The sequence below is a fragment of the Centruroides sculpturatus genome, unplaced genomic scaffold, assembly GCF_000671375.1.
Source record: "Centruroides sculpturatus isolate CEXI.00-Female unplaced genomic scaffold, Cexi_2.0 scaffold845, whole genome shotgun sequence".
Lineage (NCBI taxonomy): Eukaryota > Metazoa > Arthropoda > Arachnida > Scorpiones > Buthidae > Centruroides > Centruroides sculpturatus.
Window position 1 is genome coordinate 278,550 of NW_019385150.1, and position 9,474 is coordinate 288,023.

The following is a 9,474-nucleotide window of genomic DNA, read 5'->3' on the forward strand; positions in this document are numbered from 1 at the left end:
TAGCGTAACTGGCAACGCATCTGCACGGTAAGCAGGAGTTGTGGGTTCGAGTCCCGCTCCGGGCCGATTTTTTCTCCCAGCGGTTCCAAATTATTTAAATTAATTAAAAATTATTTATAATTATTAATATTAATAAGAGATGGCGCCTAACGCTTACCTCTAGTACCAAATTGATTACGTAATTTATTTAATAATTAGCATAAAACTAGCCCAATAGATTTTCGGCAGTCTGTTGGTTGTAGCTATATTATATATCGGGTTGGAGATGTTTGTATAATCTATAGTTTATTTTGCTTATATTATTTGATTGGGGGTATTTACAGTCTGTCTTCTTTTTGTATTGTGTTTTGAAGCTTTTTTGAAAATTATGGAAGTCTTGCTTTTTCCATTTTCATTTGCATTAATACAGGTTCAATGGCTTAACAGAAAACTTTCTCAGGACATTGTTTACTGATTATTGAAATTTGCTTGTAGAGAAACCAAAATTGTTTTGTGATTTAAAAGTGACAGAAAAACTTCCGCAAAAAATGATGCCAATCAATAAAGCAATCTGACAAAGGTGAAATAAGGATTGTAAACTGTTCTTTCAGAATTCATATTCACAGTTTATAGCTTTCATAGAATGTAGTTTCTCTAGAAGTGAGAAAATATCTTATTATGACTACCCCCTATAGGTTGTAATTGTTTTTTGAGTAGTAATGAAAAATTCTTTAAAGTGTGAAATCAACAGTTAAATACATTTTTGAAAATAAATCAGAATCGGAACATTATTAACAAATTATCAAATAAATTTTGCAAATAGGCAGAAAGTCACATGATGAAATTCTGAAGCATTTTATCCCAGTTTATTTTTGTGAATTTTTAGATTGTCACATCGCCAGATTTTAAACTTAATTAGAATTAGATTTTAATTAGAATTTGTTAAATGGTCACTGACTTGCTGTCTTATGTTTTACTATTCAATTTAATGTTTTTAACAGGCCTATGATAGTTATTTTAAAATTATATAAATGTTGGGCTCAAAGATTGAAAATGCTCAATGAACAGGAAAGAAACTAGAACATGTGACTTTACAGAAGCAGTCTCAATAAGAAATTTTTATATCATAGCTGTTTATAAAGAGCCACAGTGCATTCTAGCATTTAAAAAAATGCCATGATGCAAAATTTGTGCTTGGACTGCTAAAATACTGATCACCACATGTTTCAGCATTATTGACATACTACAATGTATTGTTGCAGAAACAACATGAGGCATTTTTATCACATGCTTACAACAATCTGCTATATTAATAACCTCATTGAGGAAGACGAGCAGAGTCAATTTAAAGTCAAGTCATTTATCAATTTTGATCTGTTGTCACATCAGTAAACATTTCTAGGCTTTATCAGTTGAGCAAGAATGTCTTACTTGAGTGGCAAGGTAATACAATAGAATATTTAAGAATAAAAGCAATGAACTTGTTTTAACAACAAAGAGTAACATGAGAAATGAAAATAACTAATCAATGTGAATATGATGGAAATGAGTGGATAACTATTTTTATCAGCATAGATGAGATACTACAAAATATTGTATCTTATACTGTACACTCAAATGATGATTATATATTACCCTCACCATTAGAATTTAAAAGAAAACAAAAGATAAGTCTTAAAAAATATTGCATGAGAGTTATGTTAAAAATTATTTTATGATGTGATTATAATGATTTACAACTTTGTAATAATATGGAGATAACTTCAATGATATCTTGAAGTCTTAGTAATCTAAATATGATTTTTTAAATATAATGTTTTGTTTTATGATTGAATTTTAATCTAGTTCCTAACTTTTAGTGGCTTCAAGAAAAGAGCTCCTCGAGCAATTAAAGAAATCAGAAAATTTGCTGAGAAACAAATGGGCACACCTGATGTTCGAATTGACACAAGATTGAATAAATTTGTTTGGTCAAAAGGTGTAAGGTAAGTTTTTAATGTAATATCAGTATTCTACAAATCATCGTACATTTTTAACAAAGCTAGTAAAATTTAACACTTAATGGCATTTAAATCAACAAATGCAACAATATACAAAATTATATCGCTTTAATACCATAAAATTTGAACATATATTAGTACCTTATAAATGGATTAAATTTCAAATAAACTTAATTTTAAAAATTAAGTTTATTTGAAATTTAAAGTTCCTTTTGTTGAAAGTTCTGTTGAAAGTTCCTTTTGTTCCTCATCTTCAGAAACACTAATTTCATCATCTTCATGCACCTGTTGTTCTACTCTACTAATTCTTTAAGATCATCGTTGGAAAAAATTTCTCCAGTTGTAACTTGCAATAACCCTGTTTCATTAACTAGCTTGACAATTTCGTCGACATCAACAATGTGTCAACATCCTTGCTTAGCTCTGGCCACATTCTTCCATGCTCCTTTCAAACATTTCTCAGTCACCTCATTCCAGGAAAGATTGATGTTGTCTACAGCATCCATGATATAGTTTTTCCAGAAATCTTTAATGGATTGTTTATCTGCTCCATCTATTTTATCAATCAGTTGTCGGAATGTCTGCCGCACATAATAAGCTTTAAAATTTGATATTATGCCTTGATCCATTGGTTGGATTAATGAAGTTGTGTTTGGCGGCAGGAAAATCACTTCTACTGGAATGCATGTCGTTAAGTCAGACAAATGCATTGGATGGCTTGGAGCATTATCGATCAAAAGTAGAGCTTTCAGTTCCAGTTTTTTAAATTCACAGTAGTGTTTAACAGACAAAGATGTTCAGTAAACCAATTTTGGAAAATTTTCATAGCAATCCAAGATCTTTTACTGGACTCCCAAATTACTGGTAAAGATGATTTTGAAATCCTTATTACTCTTGGGGTTTTGGAATGATAAACAAGCAATGGTTTTAAAGTCTCCATTAGCGTTACCATCCAGTGTTAAGCAATCTTTTAGCTTTAAATCCTGGTGCTATCTTTTCTTCACTGGATAAAAATGTAAATTTTGGCATTCTCTTCCAGAAAAGGCCCATTTCATCAACATTGAAAACTAATTCAGTAGGATAATTCCCTCATTCAATGATTGCTGGAAATGCTGCAGCTGCTTTTGTGTCTCCACTGCTTCTCCAGTAACCTGTATGTTATGAAGATTGTTTCTGTTTTTAAATTGATTAAACCACTCACGACTAGGTATGAAATTTTCACTCGTCGCCTTTTTCATTCTGAATATGGTTAAAAATTGTTCTCGCTTTTTCCATTATAATTGCTTGACTTAATGGCATATTGTATTCAACTTCATCATCAATCCAGATGGAAAGTCGTTTTTCCAGTTCCTAAAACACATTGCTTCTGGTATGTGTAATTTTTGTTACGGGGGAAGTCGTCGTAGTTGTAGTTGCTGATGATATGATTTTTTCTTTACTTTTTAAAATTGTTCGTATTGTTGAAGTTGACAAATTTAATGCAGTGCCAATATCAGATTGCCATTCACCTGCATTTTAGTTTCCAGCAAAATGCATTTTCTTGTCACTTTACTTTCTTTTTCTTTGCAATCACCCATTTTAAAAACTAAAAAGTGCCGTATTTATCACAATAAAATATATAGAACTTTAAATTTTACAAGTGTTTGAAAGCTTTATGTTCGTTTATGGAATGATAATTTCCTGAAGATGGCCTATAAGAATAGGCTGAAAGCATTTGAACATTAAAGTACAGTAAGCTCAGCAAGTGTTCTGGTATTTGATTGTAAGTAAACCGCTGAGGAAGTGAGGATAAAATAATATGCTTATATCTTTATACACACAATAAAGTTGATGACCGATCTTAAATCAACTGTGACGCAGCAAACATGCATTCAGGGGATCCCAATGCTGCATGCAATCTCAGGGAATTCCAATACTATCGCCTAATACCAAAACAGCATTAAGTTAAGCAGGGTCTTACTGTAGTTTAGTATTATATACCATAAATATTTCGTACGTAAGTAAATATTTAACGAGTTTTAATTTACCAAATTAATAGATTATGAAAAAAACTTTACATCAAGAGAACAATGTTCATAATTCTGCATTGTACTGTACATCACTCTTTTTAAGGACACTTCTTTGATCCTTCATAATATATAAAAGTTTAAAAAATTCTTCAATAACTAGAGATCATTTTATTTGTTGAGAAAAATACATAATTTAATAAATGCCAAATTAAACAATATACAGAAAAATGTTAATCGTTAAAAAATATAATGGTGATTTTGTAGTTTTTAAAGAAAACTATGAATTACTGGAGGATAATTTAAAAGTTTCTTCAAATTTTTGAAGGGGAATAATTATTACACTTTCTAACTTGTTAAACTTGTTATAATATCTAATATGTTGAATTAAAATGCATAAATGTAAGATTAAATTGACAGTTTACATATTAAGAAAGCATTTTTCTGAGGATACAAATAAAAATGTCTTGAATTAATGCCAGTTACAAAAAATGTCCAGAATTAATGCCAGTACTGTATTATATTCAACATACAAAATGTTTGGTTAATGCCATTAATAACTGTTTTTCTATAGATTGTATAAATAAAGTTATCGAGTGTGTGAAAGTCTCTTACGTTTTTCAAGTTTAATAAAAGTAGAGTGTCGGTTATCTGAAAGAATTCCAGTCGGCAAATTTAAATTTTCGCTATTGCTGTGGCGCTGCAATTTTTGGCTATATCTTGGGCTACTCCAATATTTTTTTTTGGTTGATGTATCTTTTACCTGGCAGCACTGGCACTTTTGTGTGGTGTTTTTCTGAAGACTGTGTGTTGTGCTGAATCAAACGTTTTTGATACTAGATTAACTTCTAAAGTATAATTTTTTTGGTTTTATATTTTTCAATATATTTATTTTGCTTGTAAAAAATAAAGAAATAATTTTAACGATACAATAGCCACGATTATTATTTTGAAAAGTTTACATTAGGCTTAACATCGACGAAAATTCAACGCAAAGTGACATGCAACGGAGAAAATTTTCAACATGGGATATTTTTTCGTACATAATCAGTTATCCGAAAAATAAGTTATCTGAACAACCCCAGCCCCCAATTGATTTGGATAAACGACGCTCTACTGTAATTAGTTTATTTGAAACTGATTTGTAATGAAATATTTTGTTGAATTATAATGAATGATAATTTTCTTGTGCTATATATTTACATGCTCATTTATTTCTCTATTACAATATCTAAAATGATAAAATACAAAGAAATTTTATGTAAATTTTATCTTAGAAATGTTCCATACCGAGTAAGAGTACGCCTATCAAGAAAAAGGAATGAAGATGAAGACTCTCCTCATAAGTTGTACACACTTGTTACTCATGTTCCTGTAGCAAGCTTTAAAGGTAATAATGATTTGCTCTTATGTTGATATACAATGGGGAACTATTATATTATCAAAAAATAACATGTTTCATTTATATATGCCTACACCTCGTACATTTACTGTACAGTATGTATGCATATAGTGTGTGAGTGAGATGCTATTTAGTTTTTCTGGCCTCATCAGTTAGAAAATAAAAAATAGTTTTTGTGATATTTTTATATATAAAATGAACAAAAATATGTTTTTGTTCATTTTATGTAAGAAGTGAAGCTTGTGTACTGTTTTGTTTTATATATAATTTAATAGGATATAGCATAATGAATATAAACTAATAAGTTTGAAACTATTATTTGAAACAAAGTAATATCATTTCACAAATGGGATTATTAACTAGTTACAGATAGATGACAATTATTTTACACAAATAAGTGTTGTTAAAAGAAATCATAAATAATTAAACAAAATGCAGTAATTGTTATTTAATTTCTAATTTAAAATGAAGCATATTATAACAACGTATTAATGTTAATCATGTTGTTAGATACTTAAAATTGTGTATTAATTTCTCTTTGCTTTCAAATTTAACTTTTTATTTATATTGAAAACGTTACATGAATTGATCATAATTGGGTTTTCGTTTATAGTTAAATTATTGGCCTAGCTATTTAAAATAGGTGACATTGAATAAATATTATTTGTTTTATACATTTAATTTTTCTTCAAAAACTGAATTTATATTTATATTGTTATCTTACAATCAGGTTTATAAATGGTTTAAATTTTTTAAGATTATCTTATCAGTAATTTTAACAAATATTAAAAATAAACTGCTAAGTTGAGGAAATAAAAGGATTTGTTTTGAAAAGACATGTTTTTAGGCCTATTTTGTCCATTATCAGCTCTTCATGTAAAACTCAGAACAGATGAGAATATACAAAATATGTTGACAATTGAGTTTAGAACAATTTAAATATGAAATTTTTGAGTATAGAAATTGTAAAATTCAAAAGTTTTGGATTTTCAGAGATTTTTATGAATTTTCGGAGAATTTTTTGAATTGTCAAAAATTTCTTATTTAAATTTTAGTTATGAAAATTCTAAATGTAAGTTATTCTAAGCTCAGCTGTCTACATTTTGTATTCTCATTTGTTCTGAGATCTGCATGAAGAGCTCTTCATGCAGATCTCAGAACAAATGTATTTGAAAACGTTATAAGTAAATCTTTGTCTTCTAAATTTAGCAGTTTCTTGATTGAATTTCATATTTGATACCAAGTTATAAACAATTCATTAACAAATATTAATTACTGTTTAACAAGGAAGATTTATAACAAATTCTATGCATAAACTGTGTTTTTAATGCAGTATATACTATATAATACAATATTCATGTTGTTTAATTAATGCAATGTTAAAAGCATAACTTTGACAAAATATCATATTAGATAAGATAATCTGAATATATATTATTAGTCTCTCTCTTTCTCTCTCTCATTAATGATCTCTCTTTGAGCCTATCTTCATCTAACAATTGCTAATGAGTTTGGATTGTTTATGTCAAGATTCTGAAGTCTATATCAAGTTCCAAACCCATCTCATAGAATTTTAAAAGGCTGGTTCCTGCATCTAAATAATAATTAAAGTATACTTTTATATTAACCTAGAATGGCATTTCATCACTACAAAGTGAATCATCAGGTGTTCCTGTCAAAACTGAAAGTATTTATCTTTTTTCAGTTTTTTCATTATCACCATTATTAACCTCCTCATCATCAACCATACTGTTGATAGTCACAATGTTCTCCATCTGTGGTTACAGTAAAGTATTCAAAAACACTAGATTTAACTTGAGTTGTCTTAACCATTTGTATGGGTCTTTTCACAATAAAATTTTAGAATTTAGCTATCACAAAATGTATTTGAATATAAATTTATAAAAAGAAAATCAACAGTAATTAGTGATGTGCAAAGAAATATCATGAAGTAGAAGAATCATCATAGAATAAGAAATTGCATTGAGGCTTCTATAATGCAAGATAGGAAGTTAAAGTCCATTTTTACTGATTTGGATGTTTCTAGCAATAAATTTGCTTCTGACTCTTAACTCCATGACTATAATGCTCTAGAGTAGTTACAGTAAATGTTGCAAAATGTATGAATTCCTAAAGCATTTTTCCATCTTCAACAACTTAATTCCAAAAATAGCTCTTTTCTACCTGAATTATAAGGGTTTAAATTATAGTATTTTTTAATAATTGAATGCCAAGTTGCATATTGATATTTGTGGGGTGGCACAAAAGTCAGTTAACTGAATATAAATACAGTAGAGCATCAATTAACCGTCACCTCGTTTAACTGACCGCATTCTAGTCGGCAAATTCAAATTTCCGCTAGTGATGTGGTGCTACAATATTTGGCTGTCTTGGCTACTATAATATTATTTTTACGTGTTTTAGCTGGCAATACTGGCTCGACCATGAAAGAGAGCCAGTATTTAAACGAGGATTAATTTTCTAATTTTTAACGATACAATAGTGACGATTATTATTTTAAAAAAAATTTTGTTAGGCTTAACATTGATGAAAATTCAATACAAAGTAAGTTAATAGCGATATACTAATATACTAATTACATGGGATATAATAATATACTACACTAATAATGGATTTTTTCATACTTTTTGGTTATCCAACTTTTCAATTATCCGACCAACCAGTCCCCCAATTGAGTGGGATAATGATGCTCTACTGTATTTTAAAAACAGTTAAATTTGATTTGGAATAGCTGCAGGTTGTATTCATGATACAATCACTTTCAATGAAATGTTTAAATTACAAATAATAATAATTCTTCTTCTGTTCTGTAAGCTTTTAATTCTTAAAAATATCTCAAATTATATATACAGTATTGTCAAAAAGTTGTTAATTGAGATACATTTTATCATTATGCTGCATAGTAACTTTTTAATTTTAAATTTATAAATAATTCAAAGAAAGAGTAAGGTATTTTTATAATTATAATGTTAATTTTTTGTTTTTTATTTTAGGTCTTCAGACAGAAAATGTTGATGTTAGTGAAGCATAAATCCAAACTGTAATTAAAAATCAATAAAATATTGATAACGTGTCTGGAAACAAAATTTGATTATTTTAAGAAATTGTTGAGTAAAATGTGAAAGTTTTTAAACATTTGCATATTTTTACTTTGAGATAAGCAATTGAATTAGTTTTGGACAGTAATTATTACAGGTATACCTCGACTTATGTCGTCCCCGATTATATGTCATTTGTCAAAAAAGTATATGGAAAAATAAAAATCAAGTTTAAATCATTTTATTTGACTACATCTGTCTGCCACAGATATTGAAGTCGTAATATCACTAGAAAAGCGTTTAAAGCACATAAAATCATATTAAAATATATACACTTACAAGTACGTACTGTATTTACAGTACATACATTTGTAAATTTAGATTACTTTTTTCTGTACTATATTAAAAACTAAAATTTATTTGTTTGTAAGCTTAAAATAGATCCTTATTAACCATATATTATTAAATATGCATTAATAAATAAAATACAGAACCGGGAATAATAATTTATTGTTTAGCCTTGTGACAAGTAAATTCGACTTACGTCACCTCTCCTGGAACCAATTAATGACGTAAGGCGAGGTATACCTGTATATGGGATGATTTATTTTCTTGCTAGGAAACTCAAACATGCCTCAATAACTTTATTGTTCTGTGGCTTTTTTCTAAGAAAATTTACATGTCTACTTGCAGAACAAGATCTTCCTAAAACAGATGTTGAAAATGGTCCTCTCCATCATCCAAGCATTTGTAGGCAAGTTATTGAGTAATGTTGGGTTTCTTAGCAAGAGAACCACTGTATGTTCAATGTAGAATTCTCATGCTAAGAAACCAATCAATTATCATGAATAGTGGATTCACTCTCTATGATGGTTTATGTTAAATTACAAGAACTAAATTGATTATTTGGTGGTAATAGATTTTATAATCACTAATGTTTTTATTTTCAAAAATGATTAATAGTATGAAAACTACCACATAAGTTTGATCAGTCTTCTATTTATTAACTGGATGCTTGTTGCAATAAG

At 28.5% G+C, this 9,474-nt stretch overlaps 1 protein-coding gene across 1 annotated transcript in view; it reads left to right on the forward strand.

The window, feature by feature from the left end:
• LOC111635492 (60S ribosomal protein L31) overlaps nucleotides 1-8,512 on the forward strand; it is a 9,118-nt gene extending 606 nt beyond the window's left edge. Inside the window, exons 2-4 of the mRNA XM_023380464.1 lie at nucleotides 1,839-1,964; nucleotides 5,263-5,375; nucleotides 8,402-8,512. Of these exons, the coding sequence (XP_023236232.1) occupies nucleotides 1,839-1,964; nucleotides 5,263-5,375; nucleotides 8,402-8,439 (277 nt within the window). The 3' untranslated portion in view covers nucleotides 8,440-8,512. The remainder of the gene's footprint in view (nucleotides 1-1,838; nucleotides 1,965-5,262; nucleotides 5,376-8,401) is intronic.
• The last annotated feature ends 962 nt before the right edge of the window (nucleotides 8,513-9,474 follow it).